The 22,821-nt window shown below is 37.6% G+C and overlaps 1 protein-coding gene across 4 annotated transcripts in view; it reads left to right on the forward strand.

Moving 5' to 3' along the window:
- The first annotated feature begins 2,394 nt into the window (after positions 1-2,394).
- Positions 2,395-22,821, forward strand: part of map2k5 (mitogen-activated protein kinase kinase 5) — a 41,866-nt gene continuing 21,439 nt past the window's right edge. For 2 of the 4 annotated variants that reach the window (XM_056744784.1, XM_056744788.1), the window contains exons 1-16: positions 2,395-2,814; positions 2,989-3,037; positions 3,281-3,348; positions 6,590-6,659; positions 7,670-7,710; positions 8,430-8,497; positions 9,570-9,621; positions 12,032-12,096; positions 16,067-16,106; positions 17,537-17,605; positions 18,459-18,540; positions 18,934-18,995; positions 19,165-19,213; positions 19,814-19,887; positions 21,787-21,837; positions 22,151-22,222. In XM_056744784.1, coding sequence (XP_056600762.1) covers positions 2,683-2,814; positions 2,989-3,037; positions 3,281-3,348; positions 6,590-6,659; positions 7,670-7,710; positions 8,430-8,497; positions 9,570-9,621; positions 12,032-12,096; positions 16,067-16,106; positions 17,537-17,605; positions 18,459-18,540; positions 18,934-18,995; positions 19,165-19,213; positions 19,814-19,887; positions 21,787-21,837; positions 22,151-22,222 — 1,044 coding nt within the window. In that variant the 5' untranslated portion in view covers positions 2,395-2,682. Of the gene's footprint in view, positions 2,815-2,988; positions 3,038-3,280; positions 3,349-6,589; positions 6,660-7,669; positions 7,711-8,429; positions 8,498-9,569; positions 9,622-12,031; positions 12,097-16,066; positions 16,107-17,536; positions 17,606-18,458; positions 18,541-18,933; positions 18,996-19,164; positions 19,214-19,813; positions 19,888-21,786; positions 21,838-22,150; positions 22,223-22,297; positions 22,437-22,821 lie in introns of all 4 variants that reach the window. The other 2 variants (XM_056744786.1, XM_056744785.1) reach the window with 2 other exon arrangements.

The following is a 22,821-nucleotide window of genomic DNA, read 5'->3' on the forward strand; positions in this document are numbered from 1 at the left end:
AATGTATTTATAATATGCAAACAGAGATATACAGTAGTTGGTGTCCGGTGTAGACCCTCTCACCATGGTGATAGATGAGTCAAATAAACAGGTAATAAAATATTCACAAGCCAATTTATTATGCATGTGCATCACTACTTTATGGATGCATGGAGGACCTAATTTACATATTCCTCACACTTTAGCCATTACAATCAAAGTGATGCTGGACTCTTTCCCACTCCAGTGGATCAGGTGGTGTCATATTCGATACTGAATGCAATGATTCTTTCAAAACTGAGGAACAAGTGTTTAAAAGGAAACAACAATATGGGAAATATAATGGACTTTTATAGATTTAAACACATGTTGATTATCATAGTTTAAAAAATGTATATACGTTGCTCACATTCAACATCTCAAATACCAGAAAGACCTTGATCAGAAATTTTTCCAACTCTCTATTATAAATCTTTTTCCTAAGCATAAATGTGGCCACCTACAAATTTAAAATGGTCTGGAAGAGGAAATCTGAATCTTTCTGTCTGGAATGATAAATGTTTGTATATCTTTCCGTTTTTCTCTCAGTGCAGAGAGTTAAATACCAACAACTCAAAGAGCTCCATCTCCGATAAGCAGCTTGTCAAAAAAGAGCAAGAGAGAAAAGACCATTTGGGTTGATACATTTTTTTTATTACCAAAAACTGCATTGTAGGCCAGCCCTCCCTCCTCTGGACCTCTACACAGACAGGTCCAGACCTTGATTTCTGATAATCGGGCTTGCTGATCTGGCATGTTTTTTCTTTAATACTGCACAAGCAGACGGATCTAACAGCAGGCCCACAGAGGGACAGTTTGACAAAGTGCCATTTACATCTCTCCTCTAATCAGCACTTTAGTAGATGCATTGACTCTTGTACTCCATTCCTGCTCTCAATTCCATCCCTAAACATGCAACAATGAAACTCAGCCATTACTTATTGTGTGGTTTGACACACAATCAATGTCACGCAGAGCAGATGATGACTTTGTGTGGAAGACCTCAGATCATGGAGGGTTAAGCACTCATTAGATTTGATTGTGTGTTTATGAGCCACGTGCATACGGATGTGTATTCAGCTGTACACACAAACTGTATTTTAAAATGTTAAGGCTATCGAAATGATAAAATCTCCTACTTCTTTTCCCCTGTTGGTAATTGTAATATGGGTAATATTATATGATCATTAAACGGAGAGCTCTTAGTACGTTTTTAAATCCGACTGTTTAAACTGTACTATCAGAGAAGAATGGTCTTCAGTCAATTGAATGCAACCCCACTGCGTATTTAAGCTTTTAGCTTTTGTTCTCATACAAAATGAGCACAGTAAACATTTAAGGTGGTATTCTTCTACTCTTTCATACTACGAATTTGTTCCATTGACAGGGCAGCTTTAGGATCCACAATAGATCAGGGCATTGATAGGCTAGAGACACCAAGTTTGAAGTAAAACCTGATCCTGTTTGGAAAGCAGTGATCACATCATTGTGGATTTCAGATCAGAGTTTGCTTTCATAGCTGTTTATCATTACACATAAATCCTGCCCGCGGTTTCAATATCCAGACTGCATTAGCAGGACTCTGAGGTCGGAAGAAACAAAACTCTTCTTTACCGAAGGATCAATGTCTGTTGAGGGTTTTACAATCAGGCGGTGACCATGATTGAGCGAGTGAGCCATCTTCTAAGATAAGGCTGTAATCAACAAGGCACTTAATGTTCTGTGTTGTACATTCAATTACACACTAATGAGTTGTGCAAAATGGAAATCTTTAAATACTAATGCTATTTAAATTGTTCGTAAGTAAAGCACAAAAAGAGGAAAACCTAATATCATATAAAGTAATTGTGAAAGAAATAACCTATGATGACGTGATAAACAAATAAAATAAAGATGTAATGAGGCATATTGTTATTATAATTATTAGAAATATTAAGGTACCTCTCAATTAATTAAAAATTACAGCCAATTACCAACTTTTGAAATAAGCCTTCGGCTTTTTAAAATCAATTAAGATACATGCAGACACTAGAGGTAACAGTGCAAAAGGCAGACACTTGACTAACATCTAGCATTTTTTTCAGAAAAGATGACAAACAATGAAATGCTATACAATTTTCTATTTCTATGAGCAAAACAGAAAAGAGGCACTTGGTTGGTTAGTACACGTATGGGTTTAATACATGATATAAAATAAACAAGGACAAAATAAACAACAAAAAACAAAAACAACTAATGAGATGAAAAAACACATTTCACTACGCGAATTAAAATCGCAGTACAATTTAGAAATCAATGGTAAATCTGAATCATTGCGGCTTTTATGAGGCTTTTATTGCCGTCACATCTTCAGCTTCCGGGTAAATGTCGGTACATTTCCGCTAAACTTCCTCTACTTTATTTTCCTTGTTGACAGTCAGTTAACTGGTTAAACTACACGATTTAAACCGCTGTTCTTCTGTATTTAGTATATTTATGATGATATGCCGCTCGCGTGTTAAACGGAGTTCCTGCCGCGTTAGCTTTAAGGCAAAAATGCGTCATGTATCTATTACTTACTGTTGGTGAGCTAAGCAGCTAGCCGCCTAGCCTACTAAACAGCTGCTGTGTGTCTAGGACTCCTCCGAAAAAAGTCAAGATTATGTTTCTCTCTTTGCTTTTGGTATGCTTTTACTTGTTTTGACTAACATGTGCAGCATGGAAGCAGAAGGAATAGTTATTCGGATAAAGACACCCATGGGGGACATGGACTCATCAGTGGACTGTCCATCACATCTGAACTTCAATGATTTACTGGTGAGATTGTTTACAGTTTATTTACAGTGTGGTAAGGTTCATATATCGGTATATTAAAGAGGAAGAGACCGTTTGTAGATTCATTCCCTGAAGTGAATTGGGTTTAGAGTGGTGGTGCTGATTGACAGCTGTCATTCACATGTGTGATTACTCAGTGATTCTCTTGTGTGACAGGCGGCGATCAGAGATGTCATGCCTGAAGCTACAATCACAGCTTTTGAATGTAAGCAAATGTGATTATGAATATTTACTTTAGCATAGAAATCACATTCTTGCACTCCTTTAATTTGGTTGATTAAAAGTGGTAATCATTAATTTTATTAAATGATGTATAATTTGTTTCAAAAATTTCTCTAGTCATGAAACGGTAACTAATAGTTTGCATAATGAGTGCCAAAATTATCTTTTACATTTTAAATAATTGTTTAACCTGGAGATGATTCATGTGTGTATTCTTTGGTTTCAGATGAGGATGAAGTCGGCGACCGAATTACAGTTCGGAGTGATGAGGAGCTCAAAGCCATGCTGTCCTATGTAAGTAAAAAATTATGTTTGTAATGTTACAGAAAGTATGTTACAGAAATATATGCACAGCTTATATACTGTATTTGTATGCTTAACATTCTATGTTTATTTTTGACGTGGACAGTTTTTGTTTTGAAGAAGAATAATAGCTACTGACCCTAAACTGCTTAGGTCTGTAATACTATTGTAATACTGTACCTTTAGTCGTGGAGTCCTAGAGGTGTTTTTGTTGAACAGAAAAAGCTATTAAAAATCTGTTTTCCTAGATCTGTTCACCCTTGGGGAAAACATACTCATTACTTTGCAGATTGGCAAGGATGACAAGTAGATACATATTTCCAGTTTCTGTTCTGTTTTCTTCATCTGTTTCCTTCTTTTTGGCCATGCCATATGATGTTTCCATGGCAACATTTGGTCTCTAGCTTGCAACTGCATTTTAAATTATACAGGTGGTAACCAAGCAAGATTAGCAAAGAGTAAACAGTAATAGATTCTTGTTCATTTAGTTTTGGAATTTTTGATATTCAGGCAGTGCATTTCCCTGTGTGTGCATCAGTAAGAAATTAACAAAAACATTTACAAATGTGTGAAGTTTAAGTTTTTATTTAGATAATCTTACATATCTGCCTTTTAATGTTTTTGTTTGCTGTTCCATCTTCACTTGAGACCGCCTTAGAAGTGTTTCTCAATACTTACTGCTTACATTGTGGACACCAAGTGTAATGACTCGTAATAGTTTTTTTCCCTCTGTGAAGTACAGTGGAAGTTAAATGAACTATCAACTTTTATTATTTATTATTCAATACTTAAAGTTTCGCCTCATTAGAAGCAAGGGCCTCCTGGGTAGAGGAATTTTTCAAAATCCACTTTCAGCTGGTGTTGTCTTTTACCCCCCATCAGCTCTCAATGACTCTACAGTAGCCATGGGCTTCAAAACCCACTGCTTCTTCTTCTTCTGCAGGAAATGAAATCACTTAAATGTGATATTTATTTATTTATTTTCAGAGATGCTTTATCAATGTTTTACCTCTCAAGGCCATTGTAGTCATTAGCCAGATTTAGGCCAGAAGGTGACACACTGACAATCATGTCTCCGGGGTGTCCTGGAGTGCCAGAGTGTAATTCAACTTTCTTTCTGCCTTGATTAATTCTGTGTTGGTTGTGCTGATGTTTGAAATGCAGATTTTGACATTGGAGAAATCGGAGGAAATGCGAGCGTTCTCATTTGTTATCTTGGCGACCAGCATTAATACTTGCACAGACTTTGCCACTAAAGGAACGTGGTGGTGTCACACATCACTAAGGAATTCGTTGAGGTTGTGTTACTCTGACAGTGAACATTACCGTGCATTGCAGATTGCCTCTCCGTCGTATTTTGGTTAACAGCTCAACTACGTCCACTTTTTCTGAAAATGAGATTTTCCTCCCGCGTTGCAGTTTGGTCCTCTGGGGAGAACTCAGGCTGCTGAGAAATGTGGAAATTAATATGCCTCTAACATGTACAGTGGGGGGGGGGTTTGTCGCACGTACATTTAAACCATCATTGTGGACGTATTTTAAGCATGTGCCCTTTGCCTCTGTGGCTCTTAGGTGTCTGTTGGGACCTTTATGAATTTGCTTCAATTAATTCCACATGATCTAGCGCTATGTAGACTTAATAGGAATTAAGAGATGACTTCTTGCTTTACCAGGGCATAAGCTAATTCACAGGACTCTCCTGACCTTCAAACTGACTGGATAGTTTTTCAGCAGTCTACAAGTAAATTGTGACTTTGAGGTCTCGGAGATGTTCTGCATCCCCAGTGAACCCTCAAGGATTGTTTTTACCATCAGCCCTTCCAGTATGAAGGAAAAGGATGTTAGTTCAAAGTTAAAGACTTACCCATGTCAGACGTCACCTCGTGATCTGCTAACACACACACATATAGATCTCCCAGGCTGGGCCGGCTAATTACGGATCCGCTGTTAATGATTGGAGTCCAACAGAGCGGAGGTCCGACGACTCTGTCCCTTCCAGCTCTCAAGCTGCCTTCCTGTGATCAAACTGCCTTTAGTTATTGTCCAACAAAGGGCGATTTCTTTTAATACACTGTTACAGATTAGTTAGGTAATTGCAGCCCTAATCGATAGTGCAACCGAGTGGAAAATTAAAGGTGTGTGTGTTTTGGTTGAGCTACATGGTTTCAGTGCCTGCGGGCAGCGCAGAGAGGTGACAGTGATAAATAGGGTATTTAATAACAGCTGCTCTAACACTGCTTCCTCTGCATGTCCTCATGTGTGCCCTGGCGTATTCATCAGACATTCACACGCGGTGGAGGGACAGCACTGTACCGCTGGCCCCTCAGTTACGCTCGCTTTTGACCTTTGTCTTGTTCGAGCTTTGTTTCTCACTCTCTCGCTCACTCTCAAACACTGACATTCTCCCCTCCTCTCTTGTCCATCTGGGTCTGTGGTTTTTAATGGGTTTATTGTGTGTGATGGAGGCCCTGTGTTTAGGCACAAAGGTCCCGTGCTGAACTGAGAGGAGGGGACGGGCAACCAGATGGTTTTGGTAACTGAAACATCTATTGAATGTTCTTTTGGCAGGAGATACAGGATCAGCGTTTGTGCGCATTATTATTTCTATAACAAAATCTGCAAAAGTGCATGTTTTTGTTATATAGTTGGAAGGTTTATAAAATTCTTTGTGCTTGCTGATCATAAGACTGGGATGTTTTGTTGTATAGGCTGAAGTAAATAATAATCAGTAATTAAACAATTGTTGTTAATGGTTGAATAATTTTAGTAAAATTTAGGTTTTAATTTTAATAATGGCAAAATTAAATATTAAACATAAATAAAAGATCACATTAATAAGATCATAATACAAAAGTGTTTACAGACTCTATTTCAGTCTATTATGTATTGTAATTAATGAATAGGCAGCCGTTACTGGCAGATTGCTTTCATGTCAGGCTGAAATGAGACGGCTCTTCAAGACTCCAGGCAGCCATTACAACAGATGAATTGATATAGAGAGTGACTGGAGTTTCAGAAAAATTTCCTGAGCATGGTGCCCAATTCATTTACGAATTCCTTTTCGCTCAATGCAATCGACTCTAATAGGAAGAGAGTTTTTGATGTCAAATTGCTTTTATGTACTTCTTGAGACTTTCATCTGTAAGACTTTTAGAGTGATATTGATTCTGTGTGCAATATAAAAAATTCTCTCCAGAGTTTCTAATGTGTTGATGTACTTTGTTCTCTGCAGTATTGCAACACGGTGATGGAGCAGCGCATCAATGGATTGTTACCTGAGCCTTTACAGATTTTTCCACGAGGTTTGTGATGTGTATATGTGTATCTGTCTGAATTACAGTTTACCACTGCAAAAGTAAACCTGCCTGAGGCCTACCTAGATCCAAGATCACAGCTTTTAGGGTTTAATGGCGCGAATACGTGTTTTTCTGTGTCTTTGGTGTGTTGTAAGTTGCCTATGCATGTATTAAATAGGTAAAAATGAAAGTGTCGGAACAAAAGATGAAGGCTAATTATCTTAAAGCTAATGCTCACACAGACCTGCCTGAAACGCGTTGCGTAACCACACCCCCACAAATCCATGTCAGTTCGTGGTTTGATTTGACTAAGACCGCGCGAATGTAAACGGCAGTAACGTGGGCGAGCCTGTCAGTACAATTGCTTCGGAACCTGATGTTCCAAAACTGTTAGAAAATGTTGCTTTACGTTATCCTGCATGGCTTCTGTAAGAGGATCGAAATTTCAGTTATTTGAGTGAACTTTTTTATGCACACACGTGAGAGTTTTTAATACCCTGCACGTCTTTAAATGTTACAGAGAGACTTATACACTCAGTTGTGACCCTGGACAACAAAACCAGTCTTATTTTTACGTAATCTAAAAGCTGAATAATTAATCTTTCTATTGATGTATGGGTTGTTAAGATATGACAATATCAGGCGGAGATATAACAGTTTGGAATCTGAAGGTGCAAAATAATCAAAATATTGAGAAAATTGCCTTTGAAGTTGTTAATCAGGGGCACTGTAGCAGACCACCCACTCACAAAAATTATTAATTTTTATATTTAGGGTAGGAAATTTACGAAATTTCTTCATGGAACATGATGTTTAATGATTTTTGGCATGAAAGAAAAATCTATAATTTTTTTATAATCTATAATGTAAAATTCTATCCAATGCATTTTCGGCTTTTACTAAAAATGAATCCCGTGCTACTTTGTGATCGGTGTCACATTTTATACATTTCAAGCATTCTGCTTCTCTCTTTTCTGGCTTCACATGATCTACAATCTAGTCCATTTTTTTTCCAGCTGGTAAGACCCCAGGGATCCGGAACATACATGGCCTGAAGGTATGTGTCTCAATGATTGTTTCAGCATTGGTTATGCAGCGCACCACTTATTGAAATGTCAATTGAAGTCAAGACTCTTTCTCTCTGTCTCTCCCCTCACTACTTTTCATTGAATTCTTAATCAGCTGAAACCATTTCCTGGTTTTTGTCTGTGACTCAGATAAGAAAATGCTATGTTAATGAGTAAGTCACATGTTTACTTAAGCAGTATGACCATGGTGATCTTGTTCTTGTTGTTTTTGGTTTCATTTAGAATTAATTTGGCTTGAAAAGGGTGATCTGATAAACCGCCGTAAATGAGGTCTTCATAGACACTAATTAAAGAGAGAATCGCTTCTTTACTGCACCACACTATACGACCTACAGACCTCAATTAATCTACTTATTTATATAGAGCCTCTCTTTGAGCACTTTTCCTTCACTCTCCCTATGCGATCCGTTGGTGGGGATCTGACAATAAGCAATCTAATGAATCCTCTTTAATGACAAATATAGGACAATGTTGATTCAATATTTTCTTTTTTTTAACCTAAGGATGTTCGCGGAGTTATATTTAATTTTGCCTGATAGATGAAGTGACCCCTTTCCTCAAGCCTCTCTCTTTATTTCTCTCCGTTTCCCCCACAAAAGCCAATTAACCTTGCGGCCAAACCAGGCAGTTTCCTGTTGAATCACAGGTTAATTAGCACAGGAATCTGATTGTCTTTGTTTGCCCGCAGGTGAATACGCGGCCCGAATCCTCAAGTGGCAGGGGCTCATCTGCGGCTGATTCCCTGTCCAATGATAGGTGAGTGAGCCCAGATCACATCTGTCCTCATTGAAAACGTTTACATGCGCCACGGCGGGGTTTTATGTAGTCCAGCTGCTTATTCTTAAGGTGGTCTGATATATCTCTGTTGTCCTTCTGACCAATACAAAGTGTTAAAAGGTGCTTGTCAACAGAATATTTAAAAAGTACAGTGTTTTGTTATTTTCCTGATAAAACAGCGAATTTGAACATCTGAGGTTTTGGAAGGACATCAGCGATATTATAAGTGTTATTCCAAAGGCTTGTGTTTTGGTTTATGGAGTTTAAATGGTTATGACATTAGTTGACAGACTTCCACAAAGGTTGAAGATGCTGGTTCTAATCAGACCTGGAAAATAGTCCTATTCTAAATACAAATGGTAATCAGCATGGTCTTGTTAGAAACTGTGTGAAGATTAAAAAAGATGATATTGAGATTTGGGGCGGGCAATACTGCATTTTCCACTTAATAGAAGAAGGTCAAGGTCAAGTTTATTTGTATAGCACCTTAAAATAACGCAAGTGTTGATCAAAGTGCTTCACATAGCAATAGTAACAACATACTTAAAAAGAACAAATCATGTCAAATGAGTAGTTAAACTAAAAACAAGTATACAACATACATTACGTAATATTTTATAAAAATAAATGCTAAAACACAAACTACAACCCCTAAAACTGTTAAAAAATACAAAATAAAAACCTACTTATAAATAAGCATGAGAAAAAAAAGAAATGCTTAGAAATCTCATGATAGCCTTTACAGTACAACATTTTGGCAGTTTTAATTGGATTTAGTTTAAGAGGAGAAAACCCTTGGTTTTGAAGGCCACTGTGTGTTTGTATATTCAGCATTAAAAAAGAAGAAAGAAATATCAGGTAAAGTTGAGTGAAGTAGACTAGTCTCATTTTTGAATTTCTGCTCTGTCTGGACAGTTTACTAAAAGATTTCATGTTATAAAACTTGTTGATTTACAAAATAAATAAAAAATGTTTGCTAGCATGATTTTAAATAACATGGTTAAGTCAGTTAATAAGGCTAATATTTGCTTTTTTTGCATTTTCTGTTCAGCAGTTTAAAGAAGTCTTCAGCGGAGTTAAAGAAGATTTTGACAAACGGACAGGTAGAATTTCCCCCTTTCTTCCCACATTCAGACAGACTTTTAGTTCAATGTTTATATTGACAGAACAGCTTTGCTTCTGTCTAAGTGGCATAACTGATCATCTTGTTAGTAATGCTGTTATAACTTTGCCATCTGACGCTTCATAGCACTTAGCCCGTTTTATGTGTCTGTGTGTGAATCTGAGAAAATGTATATTGATTGCTCCTAAAGGGCTGTTCAATGACCCTTTCCCTGTGGTACGGTTGAGATCTTTATCTTGAGTGATCAGAGCTGTATCTGGGTGTCCTTTTGCTGTTCACCCCCCTCCACAGGCCTCCAGCAGGCCAGTTTGTCGACCAAAATGTGTCAGATAGACAATTAAGGGAGTCATGTCCCCTGTGACACCTGTAACATGCACAGTTAATGGAGCCGCAGCAGCCTCTCTAATACACACACATTCATTGTCATTGCGTCTCTCTCTGTCAAACAGGCACATTGTAATGCAAACATACACAAGATGTCTTTCTCCCACACTTGAGTCTAATCAAAGGACCTGTATTGGGCCCTTGCAGTCAGGGTGAGGACTGTCAGTAGAGCATTGACTTCACATCAGCTCTAGTTGGTGAGGAAACACTTACCCTACAATAACAGATGCAAATATTGACGCCTAACCATTCGCATTTGCCATGACAAAAGCCAAATCAAAACTTTGCTTACTACAAACAATTGATTTAAATCTCAGTTTTAGTCTTCATAAAATTACAGCTCTGGAGGAAATGAAGAGACCACTTATAGCCTTTAATCAGCAGGTTTACATGAATGGTGGATATTTCATTCCAGTGTTTGTAGAATAACAACAAAAGCAGAAACAACAGTAATGTGAAGGACTGAGAGCATGTAAAAAAAATCAGGCTTATTTCTTCAAATTAAATTTTTAATCTTCTTAAAATACATCTAAAACATTAGTATTGTGTTGTTTAAAAATCAATATGAATGTTTTCTTTTCAGTATTTAAGGTCTTATTTTGACCAGCCTGTCCAGTTTTCATTTTCTGCAAATAAATGCAAATAAAACAATATTCTGATTATGAAAAATGTCATTACTGATTTGCAGAAATCAACACAAATTATTATTTTTCTAAATGTAAAAACCGAAAATTATTTTTGACTGATGTCTTTTCAGAGCAGTATATGAAGAGTTTATTTTTAATACATTTAAAATATAAAAAATGTTCTATTTTTTTATAATTTTTAACAATCTTTTAAACCTTTTTAATTTTTCAATTGTTATTTTTTGGTAAAATAAGAAAATAGAAATATGTTTATGTTATTGTGTTAATTTTGTTGAGTTATTATCAATCAAAACAACCCAACTCTGGCCTGATTTAACTTACTTGGAATGCACAATAAAAAAACATGATTTAAAAAAAAATCTGCCACAAATAAACTCTTCATATGCAACTGTGATTGCTGTTTGTGATTATTGTTTTCTGCACCCGTCTATTTGTGGTAAAACCATATCTGACCTTTTTGGTGTTTCATTGCTGACAGTGATTCAAAAGAAAGGATACATCTTGACTATGTGTTCATTGTAAAGTTTAAAGTTGGAACTGAAAATATAGTCTCCGGTTAGAAACTGCGTTTACAGGCCAGGTCAGAAGATGATCTTTCACTGTCTCCTTCAATCTCTCAAGAGGAAATTCATCTAATTGAGTAATCTTCCTCACACGCATGTTGAAAAATCTAAATGTCAGAGAGTCGAGATGGGTAAAGCCTATAGCAGTGTATAGTATTCAAACATTCAGGCAAGTAGTGAAAAGTGTGGACGGGAGAGATAGACTGTTCTGATGTGCATCATAGTGACAGCACAAGAAAACAAACTGGTCCCTCTGGCCTCTTGGTGTCACAAGGGCCTGTATTGTATTACCATTTTGACAGCTTTTATCAAAGTCGAACAAGAGAGTGCAGGCAAACAAATCGTCATTAAACTTTCCATCACTCTCCTCTCTGGTGTTGTCCTTTTATAAATTAGACAGTAAATGTTGTATTGATCCTCCTCTCTGTCCGCTACTGAACTTCAAATGACCTTATAGTTGAGTCTCTGAGTTCTTTATGCTTTTCCCCCACTTGACGTTTCCATGATCTTTCTGTTTTTCCATCTTTCTCAATTTGTTCATCTGTTCAGTTTAATTTACTTCATAATTTACACATTTATTGAAGAATAAGAAATGAAAGAGCTTTAGTGGTGATTGTATCGTTACATAGAACATCTCGTAGGAATGAGAGGGAATGAATGTGTGTGTGCACACCCACACGACACCTTTGACGATGATTTAGATTATTTAGAAGTAGGAACAAAGAATTCAGTTGTCTCCTTGGATAACTACCGTATCTGAAGAAATTTTGTTTCTCTCTCTTCTTCGTTCACTTAGATAAATGAACATGACCTCCAGTACCAGGAGCAGCTTGGCCATGGAAATGGAGGAACAGTTTACAAGTGAGTGCTGCTCTCATGATTTTTACCTTGAGATTTAATTAGACCAATTGTGGACAACCCTTTCAATAGACCTTTCTTAACCCCTTTAGTTTAGAATCTATAGGATTTGACTGAAGCCAGAAGAATTGAATCATAAATGTCTCCAAATAGCCAAATGTTTTTTTGTCAGCACTCATGTTTTGATTCATTTTACATTGGTCTCACATGCGCTCCTGTTTTCAAACATCCTTCCTCGCCCTCTCAGTATTCTGATTTATTAAATGTCTTGAGACATTAGTGCAAAGGACAGCATTCATTCAGAGCTTGGAAATTTGAAATAATTATTTATGACCCCATGTATTGTTATGCATGGCAGCCAAGTAGATGCAGTCACAGTACAGGACAAGGTCATTAAACACAATCATCATTTTATTTACTTTCACAAGGGTACGAATGCTTCTGCGGATGATGCAGGCACTCATCTTATGCTTTTGTTACGGGAGGACCACCTTTGGTTTGTTGGAAATTGTTAAAAAAGCCAATAATGCAGTCTAAACAAGAATGCTGGTCTGACAAGCTCAGCAGTAAATGTGTTTGCCTGGAATGATTTTTTTCCTCTTGAACAAAATAAATGCTGAATTTTTTATTTATCTATTAATTCAAACCTTTATACCTTTTGTTAGCGACAAAGTAATAAAAATCGTCTGAAAACACAGAGAGCCTGAATAGAAGATACTCATAAAAATCTGCTGTGGCTTGTAGGGAAAATTTAGGTTAGTCTTTCATACATCTCCACAACCGCCCTCAATCACCTCTACCACACTCGCTTGCTCTCCTTTATGCAAAACACACACCTTTGTGACCGTCAGATGGCATGCAGTATGGCGCCAGGGGTATTTGCTTAAATTGCTTTTCCTTAAGAATAAATGTTTTTTTTCTGTGGGGCTTTCACCTAACCTGGACCCTTTGATGTTGTGTTAACGTGTTGAGATATGATGAGTTGATGGCCGAGTCTCTCGCTTACATGAGCACATTTTGAAAATTAAAATAATACATATTGGGACGGTTTCCCTGACAGGGTTTAAGGCTAGTCCCAGACTCATTTAAATGTAAGATCAAAAACAACTTGTACTGGAAATATATCTTATTATATCTTAAAATATATTAGTCTGATTGTTTTGTCTCAAGATTCTATTTGTAAAGTATGATTTTGAAAAAGACTTTAATATCCTAATTTAACTAAACCCTTATCCTGTTTTAAGGTAATCCCTGTCTGGGAAGCCGCCCCATTATTTTATTTCCTTTGGGGAATTCTAAGGTTAAATCAGCTTATAAAAAGTGTGTGTGCCCTCCCTTCATTTGAAATAAACCCATCACTTAACGTTTCAATAAGAATATCTAGCATTATCCACACACAGACTAGCAAAGTATATAATAAACAGGTTGCCAGGTATTCAGAATAAATCCTAGACTGACTGTGAATGCTCATCCAAACTAGTCATATTGTATTTTTTATGCATTTTGTGTCATTTCTTTGTTCTTTTTTAATTGTTAATTATTAATGTTGATGCTACTTTACAGTATAGTAATTTATCACTTGGATATCTTATTAATACAATAGTACATGTACATTTTACAGTCATGGTATATATTCATAATACCCCCAAATTCTTGATGTTAGTGTGTCTTTGTGGCCTTCCTTCAGGTGAGACGATCATCTGGTCATCTCAGGTTAGATGATAAAAGAGAAAGAGACAGAGAGAGCTGTCTGGTCTGCATTGGCTGCTGTAATCGGAACTTGTTTGTGTGGTTGCGTGCGCGTGTATTCGTCTGCAAACCTGCATGCATGGGATGGCTTTCTTCGAGAGGTCCATGAATACTGCATGACAGAGCTTTCATTACCCCAGGCTCTGGAGTGTAAATAACAAACAGAGAATAGGGACACATTTACGAGGGTCAGGACCATGCGTCACTACGTCAGCACACCCTGACCGTGCGCCTGTCAGTCATCCCTGGATGAGTACTCAACAGGGTCAAAGTTCAAGAACTTTAGTTGAACTTTGTAATTGGGCAAAGGTAGAACCGTTATTGATCGAGTTGTCCTGAAGCAACCACTTTGGTAGCATAATTGAGTTCGCTGGTATTACTAAGTAGGAAGTTTATTGGAGTAATTTATTAAGTGTATGTTTTTATCCAGGCGAAATATTTTGAAGTCACTTGGCTATCTTTCTTTTTTGATTATTTATTTAAAAATAATAGAACCGTTTGTGCACTATGAATAATTTCATATTAGTGTTCTAGTAGAATTGCTTTAGAAGGCCAAAAGGTGGTGGGTTCGATTTCCAGGGAATGCATTTTGATAAAAAAAAAAAAAATCTAAATTTATTAGCGTTAAATAAATTGTCCAAAACTAGAAAGCTTGGGCATGTGCATATGTATCGCTGTGTATCCTGTATGGCTCAGAATCGTCTAGTGTAAAGTGTACCCACACAAGACAATGAGGTGAGAAGGGATCGATTGTCGCCATCCTAAATGAGGAAAGTTAGCCGTCGCGTCACTTAGAGCGACATTAATTAAAGGCTTTCTGGAGTTACGAAGTGTCTGGTAGCTGTAACCAGATCAGCCATTTATTCCCCATAAATCACCTGCATAGCCCTCTAGTCACAAACCATTGGAAATTTATTCGATAAGACATCTCATATCTCATCTACATAGAGAAGTTCAAAATGAAAATAGTATTTTCTGATCTCTTCTCTTGCATGTTACTCATATTCCCACAGACATGCACACGGTGTTCTTGTCGTGTTAAATCCAACCTCGTTTGACAGCTGTCTGTTGTTATAGTATATTATCTGGTGGAACGGGCCGTGTCGTGGGTTATTGCAACCCAATCTAGCTCCAGCACCTCCTGCAGTAACCAGATCCATTCAGCGCTCGGAACGAGCGAGGATCATAATTAAATTATTGCGGCTTTGCCGTTAATTCGACCTGTAACAGGAGGCCTGTCTGGGAGAGCTTACGCTGAAATGGGAACGGAGCTGATAACGCTCCACAGCTCAGAATGTCTGAGGTTTCGCAGGTGACTGACTCAGGCTTGACCTCGCCTGCATTTGACACTTAGGATGAGGACACCCCCTCATCATAGCTCTTTTCTGTGGCGATTAAGCCTCTGATAATCTGTAAATAAATACAAATGTTTAAAAAGTACCCGAGTGTTTTAAATGGACATATAGATGTAGATCTCAGGTTGCTCTGACTTTAACAAAACTCTGTACATAGTTACTGTCCTAGAGCCTCGGCCCTTGAGTTGTTCTGCATACTGTTTAGACACTTAAGCAATTCCTGGAAACAATTTCAACATCATTGCCTTTTGTGAAGAATGATACTTTTGATAGTAAAATAACAAATATACTAAGAAAAAATATTATCATGTTCGATGTCCATAGTTGATAAAGAACAGACCATTTTGCAAGATGTACTGTAAGTAACACTGGACAAGAAACACTTCCTGTTTCAGTTTTATAACATTACATATGCTAAAACAAAATACAACCAACAGAACAATTAAAACTAAATAGAAATGTAAAACGAACATATTTTAGACCGAGTTATGTATGTCAAATAAAATAAATAAATAAAAGAAAGAAAACAGAAAAACAACAAAACACTGCTGCTGGACCAGAGTTATTTACATCTTGAAAGACTGTACCGATATATATATATTATACCTGTTTTTATTCTTGTGGGGTGTCTAAGTGAACCTGAGTATAACTGATATACATCTTAGTTAGCCTATACTTGTTTAGAAAATTTGGTTATGATGAAGTGAAATATATCATTTTATTTATTTGTGGCAATGTTTTCCAAATGTTCCAAATCCAAATGCTTTTAACTGCCAATGTATGTAATGTCAGGTAAAATAAATGACCAAAAGCTTACCAATTTGGCTATTTTGGATTGGCATTAACTGTAAATCTATCCCTCCTGACAGAGCACATCATCTGCTTGGCAAGAGAGTTGTTGCGGTGAAGGTAAGAATGCAAAATCCTCATATTTAAAGTGATGGCTCACCCAAAAATGAAAATTCTATCATCATTTACTCACCCTCTTGTAAACCTGTATGACTTCCTTTCTTCTGCAGAACACAAAGAAGATATTTTGAAGAATACTGTTAACTGGCACCCATTTACTTGCATTGGTTTTGTGTCCATACAATAGAAGTGAATGGGTGCCGGCTCTGTTCGTTAACCAACCTGCTTGAAAACATTTTCTTTTGTGTTTCGTGGAAAACAGAAAGTCGTACAGGTTTGAAATGACAAGAGGGGGAGTAAATGATGAAAGTTCCTTTGTGAGTGAGTTATTACTTTAAGAACATCTAGATCCTTTAGAAACTCTGAAAACGCATGCAGTCCTTTACATTTACATTACAACAGCTTATTTACTTTTAACAAGTTCGTACAGCCAGTTTGCGTCTGAGTAAATGGTACCTGTAAGAACCTGCAGAGCAAGGTGTACCTGAGAAGTAGGACCTCATTGGACGTGGACGTAACTCTGGCAGGAAGTTAAGAATAACTGCTGAAGATGTTAACAGCGCCCTCTTTATTGAAGTGCACTAAAGAGCAGATCCAAGACATTTGGCTGGCACACTTAAACATCAAGAAGACCTCACTGATCCTCCTACTGTACTCTAACATTGTTTTCTTCGATTTTCCTCATTAGGTTCCATTTGATTTACTTTCATCCTCTCTTATCTTCTATCTCCTCTCATTTCGTCTGCTCATCTTTCCGTCTTTACTCAGCCTGGGTCTGCTTGAGCAGAGCTATCAGCCTTTGGCTGGGGCTGTAAGTGATCTCTGCTGAGCTTTAACTGCGTGGCCTTGCCTTACTGCCTTACCTGTAATCAATTATTTCAGTGGGAGGGTGATAATCTAACCTTAACTAAAGAAGCATTTTAGCTGGTCGCCACTTCATTACAAAAGTAGAGAAGAGAAGTGCATTCATTGCAGCAACTGCTTACATTTAAAACTATTACATGAAAGTATGTCCTTGGACAATCCTTTTAAAAGTCCAGACGCTTAAAATGTATTTACAAATAGTGGATTTTCTTAATTTCCTGTGAAACTGTGTATACTGTGACCCCATTGAAATTCCTTGATAGCTTTTCAAGCATCCACATTCAACCTTAAAGCATACTGGATCAAAAATATCGATGCGGCTCACTTTAGCACCTGAGGCTCATTTTGATCAATCACAATATATTTTATTACAGTGTTCCTCTTTTGAATGAGTGCCCAATGTTTGCCAGTATAAATTGGATGGGAAATATTCTCTTCAAGGCAGTTGTGAATTAGGCAAATGAGCACATGTTGGTTTGAAGAATGAGTGTTTTTGTCTAGATGGATATGCTTTGAGACAAGTGTTCTTTGTGTGTCTGTTCAAATGATGGTTTTGTGTTTCGCAGGTTATTCCTCTGGACATCACAGTGGAGTTGCAGAAGCAGATCATGTCGGAACTTGAGATCCTTTATAAGGTCTGAAGCTCTTTTTCACCTTGCACGAATACTAAGTTTGTATGTATATCACTTTTTTCCAATGCATTTCAAATCTAGGAAGAGTGACATGGATTTGATGTGGGCACTCATGTGACCAGCACTTTTTTCAGTACTGTAGTGATATCAGGTTCTCGCCATTCTCTCGGTATAACTTTGAGTTTAACCTCTTACTAAACTAATTGGATCACAGACTGCTTCAGGAATCAGGATGCAAGTCAGTTTATTTACCAAACAACAAACAAATTTGTGTAGAGTAGTTTGTGGTTTCAGTTTTCAGATTAGTTTGAGGTGTATGAATGTGATAAGTATGAAAGAAGTGGCATTAATTATTTAGAGATCAGTGCCCATGTAGTCCAGTGTATCTACTCCAGTAACCTACAATGACAACAGCTGCCAGATAGACTTCAATTTATTATCAAATCACCCTATGTGCACAATAAACCAATCACATCGAATAATCGGCCAATCAGACAAATCTGAATAATCGAGGTTATGCTAACCTGCATTTTCACGTTGACTTGGGTTAGTTAACTACCTCACAAAGATACTTTCATTTAAACAACCAATGACATGTTTCCTTTAATTAAGTTTCCACTGACACATATCAAGTGTATCAAGTTACTCCACCGTTATAAAATTACAGGCTATACAGTATGTAGTTCAAACAGTATAAACACACGACCACCTGGCGAGGCTGGGTTTATACATCACTGTAATACCATTAACCAGCACATATTATTGGTTATATGGTCATACTTTTATGATAAAGAGCAAAAAGTATATTTGATATTTAGTTTGCCATCCATAATATATTTGATTGTTTTGTTTACAGTGTGACTCTCCGTACATAATCAAATTCTACAGTGCATTCTTCGTGGAGAACAGAATATCTATATGCACTGAGTTTATGGATGGTAGGTAATATCTGTTGATTTGGCCGTTGTATATTATTGCCATTATGTTGAATTTAATGCGTCACTACAGTAATAGAGGTCTGTCTTTACTGTGCACTGTCGTAGACAGATTTGTTCTCTGTTTGTAAGATCCCTTTCCAACAATTTGGAAATTTCTATTACTTTTTTCAGTTTCAAATAATTTCCCCCTAATTTGACACAAAATTTGACATTTATGTTGACACTCATATCTTGAAGATGTTACTGTTATAAGTAAACAGACTTGTGAAGTCAGGTGATCGAACTAGAGAAAAAAACTTGAGGCATATCAAAGAAAAACAAAGTTACAAATACTGAAGATATGGGTGGTGGGATAAATAGACAGATTGTGATGTATTTTTGTTATTGGTACAGGTGGTTCTCTGGATGTGTACTGGAAAATTCCTGAGCATGTCTTGGGGAGGATTGCAGTAGCTGTAAGTCATAAGCCTTGTTGCATGCATATGAGAGAAGTTTAGTTAGAAGTCAGTGATACTGGCAATATAGACCTATGTGTGTGTGGATTTTCAAAGATAACACATTTGTGTCTACGGTTGTGTGTTTGTTGCTATGAGTATGTTTGTGTTGTAATGCATTTCTGTATAGGTGGTAAATGGATTAACATACCTATGGAGCCTAAAGATTTTGCACAGAGGTGAGGAGGGGACTTTAAAATATCTATTGAAAAAACATCTAATCACACTGCTACGGAAAACATGAAGAGACATTCCAAATTGTAATTTAATCAGCATTTCTAGATGTATTGTGGCCATTCCAGTCCAGTGTCTGTTAAATTTCAACAAAATCAAACACCAAGTCAACCAACAGCAATGTGAAACACTGACAGCATAACAAGACACATGAAAACTGTGATAAAAAATAATGGAGTCACATAAAAAAATCTAAGTTTTTCTGAATTCATATACAAACAATAATGTTGTGTGAATATGAACTTGTTTTCTTTGCATTATTTTAGATGTGAAAAAATACAGAGCATCTATTCTGTGATTTTTGTCCTGCTTCTCCAGTTTCCATTTTCTGCAATGCAAATAGAAACAAAAATTTTATTTGAAATTTGGGAGTAAGGTTTTTTGGAGTTCACAGAATAAAACAAAAATGATAATTTTACCCAATCACTAAGCATAGCAAATTCAATATAAAACTCTTTTTTTCCTGTGGTCGTATATTTAATATCTCTTTTTGGCTACAAATGGCTTTGTGCATGTGTAAATTCATTGATTGTGTATTTGTGCAGATGTGAAACCCTCCAACATGCTGGTGAACACTCGAGGTCAGGTCAAATTGTGTGACTTTGGAGTCAGCACACAGGTACAGATTCCTCTGATTATTGTGCGTTTGTGTTTGTTTGCATTAATGTGTATACTCATGCGAGTCTTATTTGGGTGTGCAAAATATAGTGAGCACAGTCATATCAACCTGTCCCGTCTGTCTCAATTTCTCTCTTCTCTTTTCTCTCCCCTGTCTCTATCCTCTAGAGAGATCTTGTCTTTGCTCCCAAACTCCCTAGACACCTCCTAGATTGCTTCTCTCCTCTCACTTTCAGATCGTTCTAATTACCACATTGACCAGATATTCAGCATGTGTGCTGGCGTCTGTGTGTGTGGCTGGAGACAATAGTTCACACTGACAAAGTCAGCATCCATCTCTCCACCTCCAATACACTCAGGAGTCCAACAATGGAGCCCAATCACACCACACGCCCCTCTGTTAATTAATATTCATATCCACATTCCCCGTAGAGATTCGACTTGAAGCTGACCCCTGGATGAGGTGCACGCACGCGTGTGTTCTCCCGTCCAGACCGCGGTTCTGTATTTAGGACCAGCGTATCTTTCATTCACTTACACACAGTGAGAGAGACACACGTCAGGCCGGTGGGGAATGCTCTCATTATGTTTGTCCTGTCATTCCTGACATGTGTTATTGTGCTCACATCTCACCATCTCTCCCCTGTGAGAGAAACGACTAAAATTAAACCTGGCTGGCATTTCAATAACACATTCTTTTCAGGAGAATTTTTCAATCAGTTACTGTTGCTGTGTGTTTTACCTAATGGCAATGAGCTCAGGTCGCTTCATGTGTATTGAATTTTATGATTAAACAAAGATAATAATTATTTCGTTTTGATCATTGGATGTCAATTGAACTGTTTCAGCTATAATATTTTTCAGTACTATTTATAATACCCAGAGGTGGGGATGTGAACGCAGTCATAACCCATGGTATTGAATTTTGGAGCTTGACTAGTCCTAGTCATAATTTTTGCCTTTAGTGGACAGACAGTTATTTTAGAGAGGACATAAAGCGAAGTGGATGAGAGAGACGGAGGGGGTGGGGTCGAGCAAAGGACCACGAGTGGCATTCGAACTCGGGTCATCCGGGATGCACTGGCGCAATATGTCGGAGAACGAACCACTTGACCATCGGCTCCTAAAGTGTGGCAATAGTTTGGCTGCGAAAAACAAATTTTTCATTTAATCTTACCTATAGAGTAATTCTGCATAGTTCATATCTTCGAAGAGTATTTAGTTTGATCACATTTATAAAAGACAAATACAACTGTATGATTATTTCGGAAAACAGTCAAGCTCATGGAGGTGTCCAGTGGGCGGAAATGAAGCACGAGCACACAATACATCATTGCATTATTCTTTCATATCTGTTGATTCACAATAAGTTTGTGTTGTTTACATTATGCACATACGTGCCAGTTGCCTACAAAACACAGACATTTGACGCCGTTTCACTTACTGCGTGCAGTTCATGTCCGGCATCTTTTAGCACTGGGACCGCCCCATCTATCAGGATCAAACGTTGTCCAAATCCAGAGTTTTATCCACCGTTTATGTAACATTCCTCACCGAAATGCTGTGAACAAACAAACACACACAGCTGAACTTCTATAACCCGAATGAAGCATATTGATGGGAGTGCGTGGGCGTACTCTTTCTCTCGGTTTCGCTGGTTGACGTGTAGGCATGCTTTTCCCGAAAAATTGTCCAATAAGCGACTAAGCCTCAATACGTTATGGTAATTCATGTTCTAAAAAAACTTTCAGAAACCTTTACGGACCCTGGTGGAGTGTATCGAGCACAGAAGTACTACTTCATTTGTCCAACTCGTTTTTTAACAAGTTGACAATGTCAAGCTTGCCCCACCCACCCCTTTAAAGATTTAAAAGTGTCTTTCTCTTTTTTTCTTTCGCAGTTGGTGAACTCTATTGCTAAAACATATGTGGGAACCAACGCATACATGGCAGTAAGTGGAATTCATTCCCGTGACAGTTTTTCTATTCAGAATCTTTTTTATATTCAAATTGGTGTCGCCAGTCCTGCTTCATTCATTCATATATTGTAGGGTCAAATTTTTGTGTTATGTGTGGATCGTGTAATTCATACAATGAGTAATGCTTCAGCACTTACAAGCATAAATTCACATCAGACCGCACACATAAACTGTTGACACAAAAGGTAACTCACATGTTTGGCCCTTAGTTCCTGTTCAAACCAGTTGTTATGTTTCTATTTACTGATTCTTCCTCTGTCTGTTTTGTCTGTTTTCGGTTCTGTAGCCAGAGCGGATATCAGGGGAGCAGTATGGTATTCACTCAGATGTATGGAGTGTAGGAATCTCTTTCATGGAGGTAAAACATTCATATTATACAATTTTTGGGGTGCATTAAAACCCACATACTGTACACACGCCCTTGCATTCGTAGTTTGGGTGGACTGGTGTCTTGCGGTTTCTGCTGCGTGCTGCTGATAGTCCCTGCAGGCAGCCTGTCCAAACAGATGTTGGCCTACAGCTATGCATGGATCACACTCAGGATCTCCCACTGACACACACACCACACACTCGTATGCTATGCTGTCTGTTTTTACCCATCTTTTCTCCTGTTCTAAAGTTCTAATGCAGGCATAAGACTGAGAAACAAGGTTTTTCATTTTTTCTTTTGTTTGTACAGGAAAGAGGGTTTCTGTTTAATCAAAAAAGACATGGAATAAACCGGTTTGTGTGTGTGTGTGTGTGTGTGTTTCAGTCTTCAAATACAGAAATGTATGTGTATTGAGACATTAAAGAAAGGGGAAGTGTGTGTATGTTAGAGAGCACAGGATTTGGAGTCAGTGTGGCAAAACGCTATCAATCACTCAGCCAGCAGAACGTCCAGTAATTATAGTGCTGTGTTCTCTTTACCTCCACTACTACACCAGTCCCAGAGGTGTGTGTGAATACAACACAGGT

The sequence above is a fragment of the Triplophysa dalaica genome, chromosome 1 (genome assembly GCF_015846415.1).
Source record: "Triplophysa dalaica isolate WHDGS20190420 chromosome 1, ASM1584641v1, whole genome shotgun sequence".
NCBI classification, from domain to species: Eukaryota; Metazoa; Chordata; class Actinopteri; order Cypriniformes; family Nemacheilidae; genus Triplophysa; species Triplophysa dalaica.